This window comes from Coregonus clupeaformis, chromosome 21 (assembly GCF_020615455.1).
Source record: "Coregonus clupeaformis isolate EN_2021a chromosome 21, ASM2061545v1, whole genome shotgun sequence".
In the NCBI taxonomy this organism is placed as follows: domain Eukaryota; kingdom Metazoa; phylum Chordata; class Actinopteri; order Salmoniformes; family Salmonidae; genus Coregonus; species Coregonus clupeaformis.
Window position 1 is genome coordinate 4,273,460 of NC_059212.1, and position 25,124 is coordinate 4,298,583.

General features: G+C 40.0%; 1 protein-coding gene across 1 annotated transcript; it reads left to right on the forward strand.

The window, feature by feature from the left end:
• LOC121539055 lies at positions 1 to 24,713 on the forward strand. Its single transcript, XM_045206114.1, has 40 exons — positions 1 to 31; positions 173 to 319; positions 402 to 613; positions 716 to 819; positions 935 to 1,053; positions 1,156 to 1,323; positions 1,540 to 1,739; positions 1,847 to 1,959; positions 2,145 to 2,251; positions 2,378 to 2,548; positions 2,810 to 3,015; positions 3,171 to 3,271; positions 8,894 to 9,012; positions 9,255 to 9,410; positions 9,732 to 9,946; positions 10,244 to 10,329; positions 10,466 to 10,593; positions 10,741 to 10,866; positions 11,037 to 11,227; positions 11,372 to 11,463; positions 11,720 to 11,850; positions 12,008 to 12,132; positions 12,932 to 13,052; positions 13,259 to 13,471; positions 13,678 to 13,848; positions 14,054 to 14,200; positions 14,431 to 14,483; positions 16,782 to 16,914; positions 17,012 to 17,094; positions 18,302 to 18,428; positions 20,044 to 20,234; positions 20,343 to 20,433; positions 20,531 to 20,654; positions 20,820 to 21,001; positions 21,232 to 21,387; positions 21,478 to 21,611; positions 22,367 to 22,500; positions 22,726 to 22,820; positions 22,927 to 23,194; positions 24,052 to 24,713. Exons 2-40 carry the CDS (start codon positions 251 to 253, stop codon positions 24,144 to 24,146), a joined length of 5,457 nt encoding a protein of 1,818 aa, XP_045062049.1. The 5' UTR covers positions 1 to 31; positions 173 to 250; the 3' UTR covers positions 24,147 to 24,713.
• Positions 24,714 to 25,124: the final 411 nt, after the last annotated feature.

Consider the following 25,124-nt stretch of genomic DNA (forward strand, 5'->3'; position numbering starts at 1 on the left):
TTTCAACGTCTCTGAATATGCCTGTTCCTCAGTAAGCTTTTTAAACTCATCACTGAATGTTGTCAGTAGCAACAGCCACATTTCTCTCATCCGCATCGTCTTTGTTGATGTTACTCATGTTGATGTCACAGTTGTCTAATTTGGTTCACGTCCCTGCATCCTTTTCTTTAAGACTACCCGTCTCTCAGCGGACAACTTGGTAACGATTCTGAAATGCCAATTGGCGAGCAAAAATACTTACTCAACGGAAATGTGGAAGCTGTTCTTCCAAAACAATGCTGCTGTTCTGGATCAGGCTCTTCTGGATTACTCCAGCATGGTATGTTGAATCCCAGAATTAGAACAAAATGTTGCCAATATGTGTGGACTTTGTCACTGCAAATCTGTTTATACCTTTCCAGAACCCTAACATCAGCAGTCCAGCCATGCCAAATGTCCTTGATGCCATCGGAGAGATCAAAATCAACAACTTCAGTAATGCACAGCTAAACGACCCCAGTTTCGTGGACAAGTTGTTCCAGAAGAATCTCCGTCCATTCTTGGCATCTCCTTCCAGGAATTTCCTCTCCTGTCTCAGCTCAAAGAACTTCAGTTGTCAGACCTACCAAATTGTGTATGTAAAGCCATGATACCTAATGCAATAGTCAATACAATTGGTGATATCATACAATTGAATAAGAAGTCAACATAACATAGGCTCTGTTCTCTGTTTCAGCATTAACGCTCTAAGCAGCCAAAAAGCTTCCATGGACAGAGAGCAACAACGATTGATCTTCACTCATTACATCTATCCATTCCTTTCAAGAAATGACTCATCAGGTAATAAATGGTTCTGGAAAGCACAAAAACATCCACACTTATCTGGGCCAATCCACTGAACTCATCTGCTTAAGGGGATTTAAAGTCCATTTGTTTTACTCTACTTTTGTTTCAGATCCCGGCTGTGTCTCAAACACCAGTGGAAGCATGGACTGGCTCCAGAGGAACTTTGGCATCTTTTCTGTTTTTGCAGAACTGCAAGAGTTACAAGTCCTCAATCCCGACTTCTCCAGCGTAAGTGGCCTAAGTGTTTGTCTGGATGGTTAACCTCTCAATAATATTACTGTGCCACTCACTGACATGTGCCACTTTTCTTTTTCATTTTCCTATTTGTAGAAGGAATCACTGTCGCTGCTTACCCCCACCCAAGTGGCACAGTTGACATTGACCTCTGGGGCATTGAATGACACAGCTGACATTAAACTTGTGTTTATGCGGCTGGAGGAAGGAGACGCTTTCAAAAATGTTGATGAGTTTCTGACGATACTGACCGCAAAGGAAGAGGTAATGCAAGTTTGAGAAAAACAAACAGCATGATTTCATCTTGACAAATAGCAATCCCCATGTCTTCCAGTGTCTCCCTTTGTGGATAGTGAAAGACAACAACTAAGCAACGAGCAAGCTATCAATCTTGTACTTTCAGTTAGTACCGGAAAAGCTGGATTGAATGCCATGATGAGTTGTGCAGTGTTGATGACCTCTGGTCATTTGTTTCAACAGATTCCTGACATCTATCCAGCTGTGAGAGATGTGATGATGAATCTGACATTTAACATCATCAGCCTTCAATTCCCAAAGTTCGAAACGCTGGACTGGATTGCATGGTTCGAAGTAAAGCTGATTCCCATCCTCCCCAGTTTTAATGAAGTCATGCTCACCATTGCTACCTCAAACGTTACCTGCACCAACTACCAAGTCATGTGAGTAGGGGCCAACTTCTTGCAAATATTAGCCATGGATTCGATGACTAAAATCTATTGCCAACGTGGGGTGGAAATGTCATGAGTGTATCTTTTCCCATTTACAGTGTAAAAGGAATGGACAGAGCTTTCCCTGAAATGACTGAGGGTAGAAGAGAAGGAATCGCAGGAGTCCTGCTGAAATACCTGAGGATATCTGTACACCTTATCAATGAACCAGGTAGGGCTCACCAAGCAGGTTGTGGTGCTCGTTGGCTTTCTGTTGGGTTGTTCATCGCCTCTGCTGGATGAAGTGGGCTTTGTTTGAAAGGAGTGAACAGTTGGCATGTTGCTTCCTTGTCTATTGAATATAACATCAATGTACTCCATTTTGCAATAATCAAAGCGGCCATACATGTCTTTTAGTTTGCAGGTTGAACATCCACGACGACACTGACTGGCTTGCAATCAACCTGGGTCCATTCTCCAAATACACAACCTATTCGGATCTCAAAGACTTCAACATCTCAGGGGTAAAACAATTGTTTGCCAGTGTTCTTTGCATGATCAGAATTGACTAGTTTGACACTGCTCATGTGTGGAATTATGGCTATTTAGAGGGGTAATGCATTTGTATTCTGTTGTCTACTTCTCCCCAGGTGGCAGTTCTAGACTCCCTCTCACCAAACCAGAAAGCTGAGCTGATACTGGACCCCACGAACCTGGCAAATGGAACTCTTGTGCAAGAGGTTTTCCTATTGGTTCTGGGGTCTTCAGATGTGGCGGAGATTGGTCCATTTTTCCAATCATTTGTGGAGGTTGCTTCAAAGGTTTGTATATTGATTCTTGGTATTGAGATGATTGGTTTATTTGAACACTTCTAAACAACATTGTCATCATGGTAAACCAGGAGTGGTCCTAAGCTATTGCCATATATGCAGTAGATTATGAACTACTCAAAATAGCTAAGGCAAGACTCCAGTCACTCGTTTTAGCTACTGTTGTTGTTTTTATAGCAATGCATTTTCTCTGATGCTGCTAATCTACGAAGCACCTCCTTACAGAATGTTTATTATTACTTTTTTTTACAGAGCAACCTGACAGCTATTGAGCCAGGACTGCGAGACACCCTCTTAAACCTGACACTGACGGCACTCGCCCCCAAATTGCAGACACTAGATACTCAGGGATTCAAGCTTTGGTTCCAGGTCTATCTCCCGTTATTCCTCCCAAGCATTAATCCTGGGACCTTTTCCGTTATCCCAAGGAATATCAGCTGTGACTCCTATAGCGCAATGTGAGTTTCAGCTCTTAGTGTTTGCAATGATTATTGAGGATGTGATATGGCATGTGATTGCCAGATACTGTATATTCTAAATGTCTATTCTACATAATGCACGGTAGTACATTTAATAGGTTGTCTTTTAATAAAACATATTTTGTTTCACACAGCATCAAGGGGTGTGATAATGTGGTCACTAGGCTGTCGCTGATGCAGTCCCAGCAAGTCTTCATGTTCACCAAGGATTATTTGACAGGCCAATCCATTGAAGGTAACATAATGAGTCCTCTAACTCAAAATATTATGTTACTATGTTGGCTGCACTAAAGTCTATTTGAAACAGACATGGCGGCAGCAGCAAGTCAAATAGGCGGTAAATGTTATTAAACATTTCCTGATCTATTGTACACTATATATAAGGGATTTCGCCGCCCAAATGCTCTTTCTAAATGCAAATACGCCTCATACGCAATACAAGCAATACATTATTTTTCAGTTACTAAAGATACACTTACTGTACGCAGTTTAGGAAAGTTGCACCCGGCTGTATTTTGAGAAACACAAGAAATGTGGAATGGAATGGTCCAATGGAAATGCGAGCGCAAGGTGAGAGGATGTGTCGTGGCCGAGTTGGCCTGTGAAAACAGTTGGGTGCAACTTTGCTAAACTGCGCACAGTAAGTGTATATTTTGTATTTGAAATATTATTTCTCACTTATATGAAAGTTAAGTTCCAAAGGTTTCCAAAACCATATCGCAAGTGAGGCGTATTTGCGTTTAGACAGTGTCGCAGTTAAACAGAGCGCCAGCTGTGATCAGTACCGTCAGCTGAAAACTCGGCTGTAAACTGGATTATTTCCCACTTGGGTTCTTGAGAGCTAAAAATTAACTGACTTAGAAATACAAAATAACTCCATGCTTTATCAAAATACATTATCGAATAAATGTAGATGTACTCTAAAAGTTATTGTTTTTACAGAAGCTAGGTAGAATGGCTAGCTAACATTTTTGAACACATTTTCCTAATTTTACATTGGACAAAAAATTAATTAACGCTACACAGTATTAAAACCTAGCGGATTGCTACTGTACACGTGACGACATTTCATATTAATATTGAAAAGTTGACATAGCTGTGGTAGAGTTCACATACCTATATATAGTGTACAATAGATCAGGAAATCGGAGTGTAGCAGCTAGCTAGCTTACACAATTAATGGTAGCTACCGTTCTTGACTTTGGTTAGAACAGAGCTAAAACAATAAAGACTGATGTCATAGAGCTGATGCCATAAAAGAGGCCCAACTTTATAATGGAAAGATTTGTGGAATGGAACAACATCTGGGACCAGATCTAAACCAGCAACTTAGAAAGTTGAGAGACGTCACGACCTTCAACAAATAAACATTCAGACATGTACCTACGGTGCCTTCAGAAAGTATTCACACTTACCAGACTTGATACATATCAAACAAATAGAAGAACATGTTTCAGTTTAATACAATACGCAAAAAAATTAGATATATATTTATCAATAATGGCTGTTGATGCTGAAAAGGCTTTTCTATTCAAAACTTTGGAAGCTTTCAACATTCCAGCTAACATAATACATTAATACAAATATTGTATAATGTTCTAAAGCAAAAATATACACAAATAATACATTATCTGATGAAATTGCTTTAGAAAGGGGCACAGGACAGGGATGTCCCCTCTCCCCCCTCCTGTTTCCACTGTCAATTGAACCGCTTGCAGAAAGAATTAGACAGGACCCAAACGTAACAGGTATCAGTACTGGTAAACATGAATATAAACTAAACTTCTTAAAGATGATCTCCTGATATACCTGACCAATATTGAAAACTCAATGCCCCTTTTGCTAAAAATATTTTCAGAATACAAAACTAATCTCAGGATATAAAATTAACGTGAAAAAAAATGAAATAATAGCAATAGGAAAAAGAAAAATAATAACTCATTATCTACAGCAATCTTTTATGTGGACCACAACAAATATAAAATACATATGGATGCTTAATACGTGACAACAAACAACACATATATAAAGATAACTTTATCCTATTACTCAACAATATGAAAGCAGATGTAATTAAGTTGAATAATCTTCCCATAAATCTTGCAGGTAGAATAAACCTCTTTAAAATGGCATGGCTGCCAAAGTTTTTGTATTTTCGGTAATACCAATTACCCCACCGAAGGCATTTGAAAAAGTATACTCGATGCTAACAGACTTTATATGGGCAAATAAAAAATTATAGAATAAAAAGGAATGTTTTACATCTTCCTACGTCTGAGGGTGGTTTTAACCTTCCAGACTTGGAATTGTATCAACTCGCCTCCCAGGACTTTTACTTCCGACATATCATTAAATGCACTAAAGAGGAACAATGAGTACATATTAAAGATGCGCATGCTCATCCCCAGAATATTTTTATGTGTCTATTTTCAAAGGATAAAGCTAAGAACATTACCGACTTCATAGCTAATAACACTAAAACAATATGGAAGAAAATGAAACGTATTCTACAAGAACCAATATCACTCCATAAAAACACAACCCTATGGAACAATTCCTGGATAGCTTTTCAGAATTCACTGATAAATTGGTCTATATGGAAAACTAAAGGCATAGAAACCATGAATGACTTGGAAACAGAATTAAAAAGAAATTTTGGATTGATCAATGTAGATAATTTCAAAATACATGCTTAAAAGTTACATATCGCGAAATTTCGATTTGAAATCTTTCAGACATCAGAGCAACCTAGGGAGAATCTTATTTGAGTCAGAAAATGATGATTGTATGATAGGGAAGGTATACAAAACCTTGCAGAGAGCACCATCCAACTTACAATATCTTAGAAAAATATATAAACTGTTGGAACCAAGACTTAAAATGAACTGATGTTGTCACAAGATGGAGGGAAAGTTGGAGCAGAACTAACTTAATTAAAGTTAAAAATGTACGCTTAATCCAGTATAAACTAATGTATAGAATGTAGCATACAAAATTCGCAAATTCTACAGCACAACGGCAGAGTCATGTCTTAAGTGTAAAACTAATAATAACTGAATAATCCATGCTTTCTGGGGATGCTACAAAGTCCGGAAGTTGTGGGGGGAGCTAGAACGTTGGCTGTCAGAAGTATTACAATATAAACTTACTTTTAGTCAGTCTGTCTGCATATTTCAAGACATGGCATATGGGGGGTGTAGTGAAATACCCAATAGGCTGGACAATTTTCTTCTCATCACTCATCTAAAAAAATAAAAAATAAAAAAAGGAATACTAAAAACGCAGAAATCAATCAATCTGCCATCATTAACACAATGGAAAAATCTAATGATTTATAATTGAAATATTGAAATAGCATGGGCGACTGAGAAAAACGAATTGATGCAATTTAAGGCCAAGTGGCAAACAATAATACAGGCAGTAGTGATGGAGGTGTGAACATGCAGGTTTGGGCAGATCAGATGTAGTCATTGTTTGTGTGCGTCTGTAAATTGTTCATATGTAAAAGTAAAAAATAAAAAAAAGGATTCACACCCCTTGACTTTTTCCACATTTTGAAATGTTGTGTCACTTGCACAATACCCCATAATGTCAAAGTGGAATTATGTTTTTAGAAGTGTTTACAAATTAATTAAAAATGAAAAACTGAAATGTCAAATAAACCTTGATGAAGCCCAAGTTCACCATACAACAGATAGCTCAAACTACCACAGTGACATAGGCTATTAATCAAAATAGACACAAAAACAATCACCAAATGTAGACCTACAGTGCCTTCAGAAGGTATTCACACCCCTTGACTTTTTTCACCTTTTCTTGTTACGGCCTGAATTTAAAATTGATTACATTTAGATTTTGTGTCACTGGCCTACACACAATAACCCATAATGTCAAAGTGGAATTGTGTTTTTCTGATTAATTACAGATTATTTAAAAATGAAAAGCTGAAATGTCTTGAGTCAATAAGTATTCAACCTCTGTTGTGGCAAGCCTAAATAAGTTCAGGAGCAAAAATGTGCTTAACAAGTCACATAATAAGTTGCATGGACTCACTCTGTGTGCAATAATAGTGTTTAGCATGATTTTTTGAATGACTACCTCATCTCTGTACCCCACACATACAATTATCTGTAAGGTCCCTCAGTCAAGCAGTGAATTTCAAACACAGATTCAACCACAAAGACCAGGGAGGTTTTCCAATGCCTCGCAAAGAAGGGCACCTATTGGTAGAAAAAAAAAGCAGACATTGAATATCCCTTTGAACATGGTGAAGTTATTAATTACACTTTGGATGGTGTATCAATACACCCAGTCACTTCAAAGATACAGGTGTCCTTCCTAACTCAGTTGCCGGAGAGGAAGGAAACCGCTCAGGGATTTCACCATGAGGCCAACGGTGACTTTAAAACAGTTAGAGTTTAATGGCTGTGAAAGGAGGAAACTGAGGATGGATCAACAACATTGTAGTTACTCCACAATACTAACCTAAATGACAGAGTGAAAAGAAGGAAACCTGTACAGAATAAAAATATTCCAAAACATGCATCATGTTTGCAATAAGGTACTGAAGTAAAACTGCAAAAAAATAAGAAATGAACTCTATGTCCTAAATACAAAGTGTTATGTTTGGGGCAAGTCCAACTCAACACATCACTCAGTACCACTCTTCATATTTTCATGCATGGTGGTGTCTGCATCATGTTATGGGTATGCTTGTCAGTTTCTTTTAGGATAAAACGAAACGGCAAAATCCTAGAGGATAATCTGGATCAGTCTGCTTTCCAACAGACACTGGGACATGAATTCACCTTTCAGCAGGACAATAACCTAAAACACAAGGTCAAATAGAGTTGCTTACCAAGACGATATTGAATGTTCCTGAGTGGCCTAGTTACAGTTTTGACTTAAATCAACTTGAAAATCTATGGCAAGACTTGAAAATGGCTGTCTAGCAATGATCAACAATCAACTTGACAGAGCTTGAAGAATTGTAAAAAAAAAATAATGTGAAAATATTGTACAATCCAGGTATGCAAAGCTCTTAGAGATTTACCCAGAAAGACTCACAGCTGTAATCACTGACAAATGTGATTATACTGTAAATACCTATGTAAATTAGATATTTCTGTATTTGATTTTCAATAAATCTGCAAAACTTTCTAAAAACATGTTTTCACCTTGACATTATGGGGTAGTGCGTAGATGGATGAAAATATGCAATTGAATCCATTTTGAATTCAGGCTGTAACAACAAAATGTGGAATAAGTCAAGTGGTATGAATACTTTCTGAAGGCACTGTAGCTAGCTAGCAGTTTTGGAGACAGCGTCGCGTTTCTAGCAAAGAGATTTGAGGTGGCTAATTAACAGTAAATAAGTAAATTGTTACGCCCCACAGTTTGCCAAATTTGTTTACAGTAATTTAGCAACCACTACCTTATTTATACTTTACCAGCGAATCGTATTGTTGTCGCGTCACCTGTCTCCGAAAATGACGAGTTCTGTTTACATTTAGTAATTGTGAAGTGCCTTCCATATTCACTTTGCATGCATATAGCAGCGGCACGTTCAGCAGCGTTTTAGAACGTTATGTGTAGAACAAACATACATCTCTGATATCACATCCGCTCTATTCATGGCATTTCTATCTGCAACGTTAAACAATGTTTGGCTACTGAACGTGGTCCAGATGTTGCTCGTCTCTATGGGCCATAATTTGTTGCTTCGCGACATAACATCTATCGGATTGATAGAATAACTAAAGCTATGAATGACGAATAGATCGATTGTCAACAGATTAAAATAATACAAGTTTGGAAACTGAGCTAGTGTTAAATAATTTTGGTCCCTCCCCCCAAGGATTCTCCTGTGTGAAGACTGTGAGAGATGACAGGGATTGGCTTGGAAGCTACTTTGGACAATTCCGGATCTATGCTTCATATGTGGACTTTGTGACCCTGAAGAGTGATTTCAATGGAGTAAGTCACAAGGCATTATGTCAGTGAAACATCTTTTGTACTGCAGAGTCTGAAGCTTTTTTCCTCTTGCAGTCATTTCTCTGGGGTCAGATCATTTCAATTTAGGAACTGAAATAGGGGTGTTAAATTCTACATGAAATGAGCTAACTATTAGCTGTTGAAGCGGTAATAACCTAACATCGGCTGTGAGGTGCTGATGTACAATGTCCGACAACTGTTTAAATTATTTTTTTTATCTCCAGGTGAATGTAGCAGATCTCCTCACACCTATCCAGCTGGCTCAGCTCGCAGTGATTCCCTCCCAACTAAAAGGGGCACAGGGTGTCAACAAGATCATGGCAGCCATCGGTCCGGCTAACTTTGGATTGTTCTTTGACATACTCTCACCTGCTATTCAGGTACGTACAGTCTCGGTCTACTAACCTTTTCAGTTGCACAGCATTGATGTTTCCGATTGGAATTGTAGTTGTTCTACAATACTAAAAATAGTTCTGAGATACATTACTAACAAGTAATGTCTGTTGTTTATTGCATTTTAGTTAGTATTGCCATATGTAATATCCACAATTCAGCATGTTGCTGTCAATTTTACAATGTTCTGTTTGAAAACTGTCTAAAGCAAGCTGGGACACTTGGCTCAGTATTTTTTTTGCATATGTGTTTTCAGTTGTGTTATAACGTTGAAAATATTCTGTTATAACGTTTGAAAATTCCTCCAGAAACACATGAACAACTACACAGAAGAGGTGAAGTCAGCTTTCCTCCAGGTGGTGTTTGACAGTGGGGACCTGTCCTCCACTGCCATCAATGACACAGAATTCCTCGTGTGGCTCAGGGTTCGGCTGAACCCCCTCTTGCTGAACCTCTCATCCAATCAAGTGACACCACTCTTCCGCATCATGAAGGATAGGGGCTGCAACAGCAGCCAAGAAGCGTAAGGAGCGATAACTAAGTGAAATAGCAGTTTATATGTGTTCTGATGTGCTGTAGCAGTTTATCTGTGTTCTGATGTGCTGTAGCAGTTTATCTGTGTTCTGATGTGCTGTAGCAGTTTATATGTGTTCTGATGTGCTGTAGCAGTTTATATGTGTTCTGATGTGCTATATTCTCACATGTGGAGATAAAACAAGTTCAAGCTAATATAAATCAACAAATGTTATAGAACATTTAAAATAGCTTTTTAGTGTGACATTTACACATATCTCCCATTGTTTTTCTTCTGGAAACTCAGAATCTCATTATTAGACACTCTGCGGTCTACACTGACTGAAGACACACAGAGGGAAATCTACAGCAATGCCCTGCTCCTACTGAAAGGTACGCATTTGGGTCTAAAACAGTGTTCTTCGATCCTGGTTCTAGGGACCTACGGTACAGTAATTCAGTTTTTTTTAATGCTGGGCCATGTTAATTAAATATATTTATCTAAACTGGCCTTTCTATTGTCTGACAGAGCCAACGCCACTGCGATGCTATGTAAACGGAAGCTTCTACTCGTTTTTGAGAAGCACGTTCCTTGGCTTTGGATTCCCCGACCTGTCGATGCTTTTCACGCTCATGCCAGACACACGCCAACCTGAGGTAATGGCAGAGGACATCTTCTTCTTAATCATCTTCTTCTTCAATAGTATAACATTGTAATTAGAACAACTTGGGCCTACTTCAAGTGGCTGTCCCCTGCTTTAATGATCAACTGATCAGTAATCAGACATTCTCCTGGCGTCGCAGCTCCTGAATTCCATAACCTGCTCTGAGCTGAGTCAGTTCCTCAGTCAACCTGACGTGGTTGGCAACGGTTCCAACATATGTGCTGTCTTCAAAGACTACGCCAAGACGCCTGTCTTCCTGGAAACAGTATGCAGCTCTTCTACTTCCTGAATTGTATTCTTATTTTTTGAACGTACTTGGTTTTGTTGAGGATTTGACACATTTTGTCTTTTGTGTTGTGGTCAACCCAATTTGAATTGAAAATAAAAGTGTATATTGGGCATTTTCACCCCAACCCATCCTGTTTCTCTCTTCAGGAGGATGTCCCTGATGCTGTGAAGCAGCTGACGCTTCCCTGCGTCTGGCCTTTAGCTCTGAGCAGCGGCAGTAGGTCAGAGGTGAACGCCTGGTTTGACCTCAGACTGAAAAACTACTTGAGGTTCCTCACCAGGAGCCTCATCAGTTCATCTACAGTGCAAAACGGCAGCTGTCTCGCTTTCCAGAAACTGTAAGGGGCTTCTTTTTTTGTCATTTTTTTTAAATGACCGAAAGTATCATGAATCCTTTTCTTTGCACGTTAGATTATATAAAACCTCAAACACTGACACCATGCATTTGTTCTGATCACATCGTCTGTGTTGTTTTGCTTCAGAGTCTCAGTCCTTGGAAGCGATTTCAGCTACAACAGCTCTGATTTTGCACAGAGTGATGTGTACACCACCATTAAGACTTACCTTGGCACAGGTAAGACTTCGTGTCACTGAAAGGTTTGACACTGAATAAACACTACTAAGCACACAACCATATTCCCGTGTGGATATGATTATCTCATGTAAATCCCTCCTCATCTGAGATGATTATCCTGTCATAGAAATGTGTTTACCCATTTCAGGTTAATGACTAACATTTGTTTGGGATGATGACAGTATGTTGATGGTATCGCGTAGCATGATAGTATGCAAGTGCCAATGACGTCAGCTTGTTCTTCTGTCTCTGTAAGGTTCTGGATCAAAGTGCTACAATGCCAACGACCCAGAGCTGAACTCCACCGCCTGGTTTGTGAACTACATCGGTGCTTTTGTGACTTACCTCTCCCTGGAGGACCTCAACACCTTTGTCACCACCAGTCAGGTATGTCCCTGATTTAGGCTGGCTGTCATGAGGACTAGGGGCTAGATGTAATCTGAGGGGAAATACAACAATACACATTTTAATGAAAACAGGATAACCATCCACTAGAAATGCGATAAGAAATTGCATGAATAACAATGTTATTTTGTGTTTGAAGATCAATGTCTTCTTGGAGAACCAGGCCAACATCAAGCTCTTCAACAACACAGCTATACCTGCTAACGTCACTGCATACTACATCACACAGCTATACACACTGAACCCCACGTTCAACCCTCTGCTGTGAGTATCCATCTATAATAGTAGTGGTAGTAGTGGTAGTAGTAGTGGTAGTAGTAGTGGTGGTAGTAGTGGTAGTGGTAGTAGTAGTAGTGGTAGTAGTGGTGGTAGTAGTAGTAGTAGTAGTAGTAGTAGTAGTGGTGGTAGTAGTAGTAGTAGTAGTAGTAGTAGTAGTAGTGGTAGTAGTAGTGGTATTAGTGGTAGTGGTAGTAGTGGTGGTAGTAGTAGTAGAAGTAGTAGTAGTGGTAGTAGTGGTGGTAGTGGTAGTAGTATTAGTAGTAGTAGTAGTAGTAGTAGTAGTAGTAGTAGTAGTAGTAGTAGTAGTAGTAGTAGTAGTAGTAGTAGTAGTAGTAGTAGTAGTAGTAGTAGTAGTAGTAATAGTAGTGGTGGTAATAGTAGTAGTAGTGGTAGTAGTAGTGGTAGTAGTAGTAGTGGTGGTAGTAGTAGTAGTAGTAGTGGTAGTAGTGGTGGTAGTGGTAGTTGTAGTGGTGGTAGTAGTAGTAGTAGTAGTAGTAGTAGTAGTAGTGGTAGTAGTAGTAGTAGTAGTAGTAGTAGTAGTAGTAGTAGTAATAGTAGTAGTAGTAGTAGTAGTAGTAGTAGTAGTAGTAGTGCTATGATGGGCATGGTAAGGATGTTAGTAGAACTGTATAAGTAAGTAGGGATTGTAGTAATATATGTAGTGTAGTGGCATCTATTGTAATAGTAGCATCTCTGTAGTAATAGCATTATGACGATAACGGTTAGAACCCAACTGAAATGACACTGTAACAATGGTTGGTCTGGATATTTTGTTTTCCTTCAGACTTCCTGGCTTCTTCCTCTGTGAGGTCCCAAGTACGGCCTATAACTCCCTGAGCCAGACAGCCAGTAGGGACATCCTGGACCGTCTGAAGCTATTCTGCAATGGAACTGAGGACCCTCAGGTACACGATTAGAAACGGAACAAGGAGAGCAGACATAGTTCTGAGTTTCACATGATATGCTTATGTCATAAGCAGAAATTCATCAACCCTATTTAGTAGTTGACTCAGTGTGACAACCAGGTCACCATGGATGTTGATTCAAATAGGGATGCCATGGGTAATAATGGCTTAAATAAATCGCAAGCTTTGTGTTTGCATTCCGGCAGGTATCTGCTGCACTGGTGGCTAATTTCCAAACTATCACGGCGAGCACCATAGCAACCATGGGGAACAGCAGCACTGGCTTGACGACCACCCAGATCTCCTCGGTCTCTTCCTCAGTACTTGTGTCGTCCCTGGCAACACTCGGCTCTGTGAGCGGCTGGAACCTGGGCCAGGCCAGTACAGTCATCCAGACCATCACTACCGGAGGCTTCCAGGTGAGGGCGCCATCTTCTCTAGAATCAGAGAATCATAATTGCTTCTATAATCCTTTTGAGTACATTCATTTCTGGCATAACAGCCTGCTGTATTGTTGGGATCAAAGTCTGTTTGATAAGATAAAAGATAAATAAAAAATGAACAAATAAACATGGATAATCACACTCGAATGAGCCTGAGCTGAGTAATACTATTTGATTGACAGATCAACACCGCCGCCTCCCTGATCTCATTGGGCACGCTCATTGTGGGCGTTCCATCAGCGACGATAACGAGCATCCCAGCCACTGAGCTGTTGACAGCATCCCAGAGCTCTGTGTTTGTCACCAACATGCTGGCTGGCCCACAGATTCTACAGGAAACCTACATCAGCAAGGTACCAGGTGTATCCAACAGTGTTTTATTGGCTACACTTAGTTTTTCTTTTGTTTTTTTTTAACAGTTTGTGGGTCACACTGAAATATGAAAAAGTATGCACATTGTCAAAATACTATATTTGCCCTGAATTCTACAACACGATGAAGAGCCATGTTGTTTGTTCTAACAAAATGGTTGTCTTTCCTTTTGTCATTCCTTATTAGATAATCACCATCAACCAAAGCCCCAATGCGTTGGTTGTGAATGTACCTGATGCCATGGCCACACTGATCCCCAGGGTTCTCCTGACCTTCTCTGAGGAGCCTGTGAACGTACAGGCGATCAACAGAAAGACATGGACGCAAGAGCAGGTTGGTGTCTTGACATCATCTATGAACAGGCCTTCCCTATGAGCACAAGACGTTGAAAAGACGTTGAAAAGACGTTGAAAAGACGTAGAAAACAACGTATTTTCATTTTTCTTCTGCTCACTGGGTTTATTCATTCCTAGCAGGTTTCACATGAACAATTTATGCATTTGGCTTGTATAGATAGATATAACTGTCATTACCAAGACTCTTACCTTGTCTTTGTGTTGTAGGCTGTTATATTCTTCGGCACCATAGCGAGCAATGCAAGCATCGACTCAGAGGAGTAAGTTATAAATTAGTTAACATGACAAACCCAGATCAACTGTCCTGTTGTGTCTTTCTGTCTCTTTACTTCCTCATGCTCTCTCTCTTCTCCTCTTACAAACAGTCTCTTCTCCTCTTACAAACAGTCTCTTCTCCTCTTACAAACAGTCTCTTCTCCTCTTACAAACAGTCTTTCTCCTCTTACAAACAGTCTCTTCTCCTCTTACAAACAGTCTCTTCTCTTACAAACAGTCTCTTCTCCTCTTACAAACAGTCTCTTCTCCTCTTACAAACAGTCTCTTCTCCTCTTACAAACAGTCTCTTCTCCTCTTACAAACAGTCTCTTCTCCTCTTACAAACAGTCTCTCTCCTCTTACAAACAGTCTCTTCTCCTCTTACAAACAGTCTCTCTCCTCTTACAAACAGTCTCTCTCCTCTTACAAACAGTCTCTTCTCCTCTTACAAACAGTCTCTTCTCCTCTTACAAACAGTCTCTTCTCCTCTTACAAACAGTCTATCTCCTCTTACAAACAGTCTCTTCTCCTCTTACAAACAGTCTCTCTCCTCTTACAAACAGTCTCTCTCCTCTTACAAACAGTCTCTTCTCCTCTTACAAACAGTCTCTCTCCTCTTACAGTCTCTTCTCCTCTTACAAACAGTCTCTCTCCTCTTACAAACAGTCTCTCTCCTCTTACAAACAGTCTCTCTCCTCTTACAAACAGTCTCTTCTCCTCTTACAAACAGTCTCTCTCCTCTTACAAACAGTCTCTTCTCCTCTTACAAACAGTCTCTCTCCTCTTACAAACAGTCTCTTCTCCTCTTACAAACAGTCTCTCTCCTCTTACAAACAGTCTCTTCTCCTCTTACAAACAGTCTCTCTCCTCTTACAAACAGTCTCTCTCCTCTTACAAACAGTCTCTTCTCCTCTTACAAACAGTCTCTCTCCTCTTACAGTCTCTTCTCCTCTTACAGTCTCTTCTCCTCTTACAAACAGTCTCTTCTCCTCTTACAAACAGTCTCTCTCCTCTTACAAACAGTCTCTTCTCCTTTTACAAACAGTCTCTTCTCCTCTTACAAACAGTCTCTTCTCCTCTTACAAACAGTCTCTCTCCTCTTACAAACAGTCTCTTCTCCTCTTACAAACAGTCTCTCTCCTCTTACAAACAGTCTCTTCTCCTCTTACAAACAGTCTCTTCTCCTCTTACAAACAGTCTCTCTCCTCTTACAAACAGTCTCTTCTCCTCTTACAAACAGTCTCTTCTCCTCTTACAAACAGTCTCTTCTCCTCTTACAGTCTCTTCTCCTCTTACAAACAGTCTCTCTCCTCTTACAAACAGTCTCTTCTCCTCTTACAAACAGTCTCTCTCCTCTTACAAACAGTCTCTTCTCCTCTTACAAACAGTCTCTCTCCTCTTACAAACAGTCTCTTCTCCTCGTACAAACAGTCTCTTCTCCTCTTACAAACAGTCTCTCTCCTCTTACAAACAGTCTCTCTCCTCTTACAAACAGTCTCTTCTCCTCTTACAAACAGTCTCTCTCCTCTTACAAACAGTCTCTTCTCCTCTTACAAACAGTCTCTCTCCTCTTACAGTCTCTTCTCCTCTTACAGTCTCTTCTCCTCTTACAAACAGTCTCTCTCCTCTTACAAACAGTCTCTCTCCTCTTACAAACAGTCTCTTCTCCTCTTACAAACAGTCTCTTCTCCTCTTACAAACAGTCTCTTCTCCTCTTACAAACAGTCTCTCTCCTCTTACAAACAGTCTCTTCTCCTCTTACAAACAGTCTCTCTCCTCTTACAAACAGTCTCTCTCCTCTTGCAGTCTCTTCTCCTCTTACAGTCTCTTCTCCTCTTACAAACAGTCTCTTCTCCTCTTACAAACAGTCTCTCTCCTCTTACAGTCTCTTCTCCTCTTACAGTCTCTTCTCCTCTTACAAACAGTCTCTCTCCTCTTACAAACAGTCTCTTCTCCTCTTACAAACAGTCTCTTCTCCCCTTACAAACAGTCTCTTCTCCTCTTACAAACAGTCTCTTCTCCTCTTACAAACAGTCTCTTCTCCTCTTACAGTCTCTTCTCCTCTTACAAACAGTCTCTTCTCCTCTTACAAACAGTCTCTTCTCCTCTTACAAACAGTCTCTCTCCTCTTACAGTCTCTTCTCCTCTTACAAACAGTCTCTCTCCTCTTACAAACAGTCTCTCTCCTCTTACAAACAGTCTCTTCTCCTTTTACAGTCTCTTCTCCTCTTACAAACAGTCTCTCTCCTCTTACAAACAGTCTCTCTCCTCTTACAAACAGTCTCTTCTCCTCTTACAAACAGGCTCTCTCCGTCCGTGTTGCAAGGGTTCACGTGTACATCAGTGCAGTCCTTGACCATCAAAACGGTGCGCAGGCTGGTTCATGCCTGCAGACCGAAGATCCCTAGAGAGAAAGTGGTGCTGAAAGAAACACAGGTCCGTGAGACATGAAGATGTCAGAGTTATGATGATGATGATGATGATGATAGCTAATACATCTCACACATGATTGCCTCTTATCATTTTCCCACAGTTGACCTGCATGTACAATTTACTGAAAGGCAACCTCTCCCAGAACTTTACAGACTATCCCTCAGACCTGCTACTATATTACAAGTAAGTCTAATCCTGTTCATTATTTAATCCTGTTTATTATTTAATCCTGTTTATTATCTAACCTGTCATCTAATACTGTTAATTATCTAATCCTGTTAATGATTTAATATTGTTTATTATCTAATCCTGTTATTTATCTAACCTGTCATCTAATACTGTTAATTATCTAATCCTGTTAATTATTTAATCCTGTTTATTATCTAATCCTGTTATTTATCTAACCTGTCATCTAATACTGTTAATGATCTAATCCTGTTAATTATTTAATACTGTTCATTATCTAATACTGTTAATTATTTGATCCTGCTAATTATTTGATCCTGTTTTATTATCTAATTCTGTTAATTATCTAATCCTGTCAATAATCTATCCTGTTAAAGCTGCAATATGTAACTTTTTGGGCAACCCAACCAAATTCACATAGAATTATCTGTTAAAGATCTGTCATTCTCATTGAACGCAGGTCTAAGAAGCTGTAGATATGTTCTATGTGTGCTATTTCTATGCTCCCGTTCTTAAATTTCGTTTTTTGCATCTTTTACTTTCAGTTTTGTACAAATACAATATTTTAGGTTATTGAAAATACATTTCACAGCAGTTTAGATGGTACAAAAATTATCTACACTACATTTACATTTGAGTCATTTAGCAGACGTTCTTATCCAGAGCAATTTACAGTAGTTAGTGCATACATTTTCATACTGGTCCCCCGTGGGAATCAAACCCACAACCCTCGCGTTGCAAGTGCCATGCTCTACCAAGTGAGCCACATGGGACAACACTTGCTTTGTTACGTCACATAAACTGAAATTAGGCGAACTATTCTCATTTTAGCAACCAGGAAATGGTGGAGCGATTTCTGCTTAGTGCATCTTTAATTATCTAATCCTGTTCATGATCTAATCCTGTTCATGATCTAATCCTGTTCATGATCTAATCCTGTTCATGATCTAATCCTGATCATGATCTTATCCTGTTCATGATTTTAACATTCAAATACTATACAATAATCCAGACAATATTCTAAAGAAAGTATTTCCTGGTAGTTCAGAATGTATTTTAGTTCAGAAAAAAACTACCAGCAAATACAATCTGATTTTATAATCCTGTTGATGCTTCATATGAGTGATGTGTGGATCAATGTGTTTAGGGAATGTTTCCTTAGCTCATTTGTATTAATCCGTATTAATTGTTTATTTCATTCCAGCTATGCAAAGGTTGAAAAAAGCAATTGCGGGTCCTACTTCAGCGCGGCAGGTTCTGCTGACTTCTCTGTCCTCTCCAGCGTGCTGAACAAGGATACAATGCTACTGGACAACGCAAAAAGCTGCTTGGTGTGTGACTGCAGAGTTGTGTACCTTCATCTATAGATACACTATATATATAAAAGTATGTGGACACCCCTTCAAATTAGTGGATTCGGTTATTTCAGCCACACCTGTTGCTGACAGGTGTATACAATCGAGCACACAGCCATGCAATCTCCATAGACAAACACTGGCAGTAGAATGGCCAAACACTCAGTGACTTTCAACGTGGCACCGTCATAGGATGCCACCTTTTCAACAAGTCAGTTTGTCAAATTTCAGCCCTGCTAGCGTTGCCCTGGTCAACTGTAGGTGCTGTTATTGTGAAGTGGAAACATCTAGGAGCAACAATGGCTCAGCCGCGAAGTGATGAAGTGCGTAGCACATAAAAATCGTCTGTCCTTGGTTGCAACACTCACTACCGAGTTCCAAATTGCCTCTGGAAGCAACGTCGGCACAATAACTGTTCGTCTGGAGCTTCATTAAATGGGTTTCCATGGCTGAGCAGCCACACACAAGCCTTAGATCACCATGCGCAATGCTGAGTGTTGGCTGGAGTGGTGTAAAGCTCGCCGCCATTGGACTCTGGAGCAGTGGAAATGTATTGTCTGGAGTGATGAATCACACTTCCCCATCTGGCAGTCCGACGGACAAATCTGGGTTTGGCGGATGCCAGGAGAACGCTACCTGCCTGAATGCATAGTGCCAACTGTAAAGTTTGGTGGAGGAGGAATAATGGTCTGGGGCTGTTTTTCATGGTTCGGGCTAGGCCCCTTAGTTCCAGTGAAGGGAAATCTTAACGCCACAATGACATTCTAGATGATTCTGTGCTTCCAACTTTTTGGCAACAGTTTGGGGAAGGCCCTTTCCTGTTCCAGCATGACAATGCCCCCATGCACAAAACGAGGTCCATACAGAAATGGTTTGTTGAGATCGGTGTGGAAGAACTTGAATTGGAACGCTGACTTCGAGCCAGGCCTAATCACCCAACATCAGTGCCCGACCTCACTAATGCTCTTGTGGCTGAATGGAAGGAAGTCCCCCGCAGCAATGTTCCAACATCTAGTGGAAAGCTTTCCCAGAAATGTGGAGGCTGTTATAGCAAAAAAGGGGGGACCAACTCCATATTAATGCCCATAATTTTGGAATTAGATGTTCGATGAGCAGGTGTCCACATACCTTTGGTCATGTAGTGTATCTCCTGTGACCTTTTTAAGACGTGCAGTGGCGTAGGAAATGACTCTTAACAGCACATACCCAGAACCCTCAGCTAAGTTAGATAACAGTCCACAGCTTTAATAAAACAATTATGGAATGTTGGAATGCACTAACCAGTAAACAGGTTTCCTCATTAGGGTCTTAGTGTTTCTACATACATGTGCAGTACCATAGTTGCATGAGTCAGAAATGTCTGGTTCTCTAAAAACCAACAACAACACTATCATACAAACCAAGACCAGCACTATCACCCCTTCAGTTCACTTTTTTTTTGCAATGGAAAAGTTGTGGTTCCCCTAGCCAAAGCCATAGCCAATTACAATTACAGAATGTTGGAAGAGTTGGCAGGTCAACAACGTTTTATAGAAACATATGATTCAAACGAATCCCCTCTAATTAATACATCACTTTGTGTAATTTCTAGGGAATTAGTGGAGTGAGTCTTAGTAAAAACAATGTGGAGGTGCTGGGAAACATGGTGTGTACTATGGATGGTTCCTACATCCAAAACTCTGACCCCTTCATTCTGGAGAAACTGAAGAACTGCAAGGACTTCACCGACGCTCAAGTCACTGCCATGGAAAAGCTCCTACTTTCAGGGACGACACAGTATGGGTATGTGAATGAGAACTTTTGTGAGCAAAGTTTATTTTTATTTTTATTAAATCACAGAAGTTGTACATGGAATAACAATACAATTTACAATATGAACTCTGTTTTCAGAAACACTGCTACATGGAATCAACAAACATTGGAAGACCTTGGAACCCTGCCACTGTATCTGACCCAAAACTTCTGGAGCCTGTTCACAAGAGTACGTTTACGCTTGTAATTTTTTGTGTTTACGCCATGTTATTTTTGTAAAAGGGTGCAAATGATTGATCTAAAAATGTTTGTTTTGGTATTCACAGGAGGTGAAAGGGAAGTTCCTCAAGTCCTTTATGCCCCAGCTGAGGAAGCAGGAAACACAGAAGAGGAAGCTGAAGACACTGTTCAAGGAGATCAACTCACTCAGAAGATCCAAGCGAGGAGCAGGTAAACCCACTATGCGCTAATCATCTTGGAGAAAAAGCTTAGAGAATTAAACATTTGCTATGAGACTTTCATGAGTAGCATATTTGCATACTGTCTGGTGTCTATGTGTGTGAACGTGTGTGTGCATGTAACTTCTCTTTCTCACCTTTGGTTGCATTTCAAAAGGATGCACCACTGGCAACATCACCCAGTCGGTCATCGCAGACACCTCGTTCCCCTTCGGCTATGACGTGACCCAGTTTGACCTCTGCCTGGACACCAGCATTTTGAAAGACAATCTGGCCACTGTCACTGAAAGAGTGGATGATAACGACTTCCAGAAGATTATTTTAGTCAAACTAAACCAGGTAATGATGATGTCAATATGGCCGTCTGACATTCGTTTTCTTTGACTCTCAGAATAGAATGGAATGGAAACGATGATTATATTCAATACACGGTAGTGGCCGTGTATAGATATGAAAAGGGATAGGTAGCAGAATGTCTTTACTCTAGGAAGACCAGTCCAGTTTCTTCAATCATTAATAAAATGAGCAGAGTACAATAACCCTAATAAATGCATAATTGTGTTCCACAGGCTTATCCATCTGGCATTGTTGACGAGCAGCTTAAGGTGCTGCACTCTGTGTCTCGTGTGGCCACTCTTGATGACATCACAAAGTGGACTGTCACCAAAATAGACACACTGTCAGCACTGATGGCCTCTGGTGATGGTTCATGGGAAACAGCAAAGGTATATTAAGGAAAGAGACGTTTGTACTTTGTACTTTTTTTTGTATGTAGCTTTTCTCTAATACAGGTCTCTCTCTGTTGATGCATTCAGAGTAAGGCAATCATCACAACATACTTGAACACGTCAGGTAACTCCTTGGGGAGCTCTGAGTTAAATGCCATTGGCTCTAATCTGTGTTCTCTGGACGTGAGCGTACTGAAGACCATCACGTCAAGCAGCCTGAAGTGAGTATATCTGACCTGCTCAGCAAAAAACGGCTAATGAATTATTTCGCAGTTCTGTTTACCAACTCATGGATAACATTGAGACAATATGTCATCTAAACTGTAGTCCTGGATAACATTGAGACAATATGTCAGCTAAACTGTAGTCCTGGGTAACAATGAGACAATATGTCAGCTAAACTGTAGTCCTGGATAACAATGAGACAATATGTCAGCTAAACTGTAGTCCTGGATAACAATGAGACAATATGTCAGCTAAACTGTAGTCCTGGATAAAAATGAGACAATATGTCAGCTAAACTGTAGTCCTGGATAACATTGAGACAATATGTCAGCTAAACTGTAGTCCTGGATATCATTGAGACAATATGTCAGCTAAACTGTAGTCCTGGATAACATTGAGACAATATGTCAGCTAAACTGTAGTCCTGGATAACAATGAGACAATATGTCAGCTAAACTGTAGTCCTGGATAACATTGAGACAATATGTCAGCTAAACTGTAGTCCTGGATAACAATGAGACAATATGTCAGCTAAACTGTAGTCCTGGATAACATTGAGACAATATGTCAGCTAAACTGTAGTCCTGGATAACAATGAGACAATATGTCAGCTAAACTGTAGTCCTGGATAACATTGAGACAATATGTCAGCTAAACTGTAGTCCTGGGTAACAATGAGACAATATGTCAGCTAAACTGTAGTCCTGAATAACAATAACAGTTTTTTTGTGTTTCTCATTTATCTTCTAAGAAATGCCAATTCCCTGGATGTGACCTCTTGCTCCATTGAGCAGAAGAGGGCTGTATACAACATCAGCAAGAGTTCCTTTAGCTCACAGCGTACTGCTAATACAACATATTACCAACTCATCAGCCCCTACCTTGGTAAACACACACACCAGACCTAAGTATTTGCTTTCTTTCACTTACTTTTGGTGCGTTTGATTTAGCTTGCCTGGTGGGCCGGGTGGGCCGGGTTTGTTCTGTTGGGACTATTCCAATGGCTCCATTGCACCGGGCAAAACTAAATGTGGAAAGCCTAATGGAGTATGACAATTTGAGGTTCTCTATTCAGTTCTTGCTGAAAGTGTGCATTCCCCTTTTTGCCAGGTGGTGCTCCCATTGAAGACGTAAGGAGCCTTGCAGCTCAGAACGTGAACATGGACATAACCACCTTCACAGGTCTTGAGATCGCCGTAGTTACTGTAAGTATGGGGGTGTTGGAATAACCCTGGACCTGCTGTACCTGCCGCTACAATGGAAATACAGGAAACCTGTTTCATCTGTTCTTTATTTATTTATTTAACTCAGAGTCTGACCGTGAGCGAGGTGAAAGGACTTCTGGGTACTAACGTGGACGATCTGAAGACGTTTGAGAACGACACCGTTGTTCAGGCGTGGGTAGCCAAGCAGCTGCAATCTGATCTGGACACTCTGGGACTCGGCCTGACTGGAGGTAAAGCAGCTTCCACTGTGGTGGTGCCAGCCGTGGTGGACCCACTCAACACCACCACCACAACCACAACGCCAGCACACACCACTGTCACAGTCCTGCCACTACCAGCCACCACAACTCTGGGTAAGGAAACATGGACTGCCCACACTTTACATTACATTTTAGTCATTTAGCAGACGCTCTTATCCAGAGCGACTTACAGGAGCAATTAGGGTTAAGTGCCTTGCTCAAGGGCACATCGACAGATTTTTCACCTAGTCGGCCAGGGGATTAGAACCAACGACCTTTCGGTTACTGGCACAACGCTCTTAACCACTAAGCTACCTGCCTTCCTACATATTACATATAGGCATTATTCCTGATGAACCCTTAAAAGGCAATCAGCAGTTGCTATATCCATCTTTGGACTCCTAAATTAATGCTATACACCCATTGATTCTAGAATAATATAACTTATAAATGTCTCATGAGCCTAGTTCAACTGTCGTCCCCCGTCAGAACCCCAAATAATAATATTTTTTTACTCCATTGTTTGTAAACGATGTAATTGTAAACAAACACTATATAGCCTCATAACGTGGTTAAAACTATAATTTTGAGATCACGGATGGTCTGTCCTTGTAACCATAGCTCTGTCTAAGAATTTGAGAGTGGTTGCATTTCTCCAGGCCCATCCCCCAGATTTTTCCCACAACAGTGGTGGGGTGTCTCATTTGTTATTGTTTCAACTAAGGATTCCCCCTTTAAAGAGTACTTATAGAATGATCTTCTAACAAGTCGACTATAAGTTCTTAGCACTGCTAATACTTTCCTGTAAGAACAAAATAAATAAAAAAAGTGAGAGGTAAAGTGTAAACACTGCCTAACGTTAACTGAATATGTATTAACGTGTTACATGGTAATTACATAGGATAATTACATCGGATTCCACTGCTGGGCACTCTATGTTAAAGTGTCTTAAAATGATTTCCCAATCACAGATGGTGTAGCTGATGGAGGAGTACATCCTGAGAAAGACCTGGTAGCCCTCTCTCTGTGTCTGGCACTGGTCACCATCATCCTACAGATGATGTGAGAAGAGATGACGAGACCGTAGTGTGGGCCAAGCATCTTCTAAAACTAACAGCAACGACACGTTTTTCTTTTAGAATTGTTGAATCGTCTTGTACTACTTATAACCAAGTTTACAAATATTTTATTTAGCCAATCACGTTTTAATCATTTATTGTTTTATCATTCTTGTTTAACATCACTCTTGTACGTAATTATCACAAGTATATATCTATGTATGTGTTCTTATAGGAACATTCCATTAAGATTGCACATAGCACTTTACATGTTTACATATTTAAATGATCTGTTGTTGTCAAGGAATGTAAAATTCATGAAGTATGTACACCTGTCCTTGTACTTAACCCACAAATATTACCTATGTAAAGTTTGGGCTTTATTCAGTCAGTATCGCTGAAGGTAAATCCCGATTGAGTCGACATATGCAGTGTTTACCGTGAATGCAGTCTCTGCTAACACGGAAACATTGCCTTTAAATTTGAATCACGCTGTAATGCTGAACTTCCACGATACGGATTAAATAGAGCCCTTTATTCATATTTTTCTTCAAATTAATAAAATGAAAATATACCATCGGTGCTCAGCTCACATTACTGGATAATAAAGTGTTGAAACATTATAATACAATACATTTCCGTATAGCACACGTCACTGTTACGCAGTATATTCTGCTTGCAGTACTTCAGGTGAGCCACACGGTGACAGTGTAGTATATTCTGCATAGTTGTGAACAGAAGTAGTACTGAAGAAGATGAATAGAAAAAATAAGTAATAGAACGGTTGTATTAAAGTCCTGGGAACTGCAGTAAGTGGGGTCGCCCCAAATATATATATTTTTTTTAATGAAAAAAAATTACTAATACAATATATATAGTTATATTATTTCGTAATTAAGAGTACAGATTATCGTATGGGTCAATATACACACGTTTTGAGAAAGGTAATTTGACAAATAAAATGTTATTGACTAGATGTATTTACT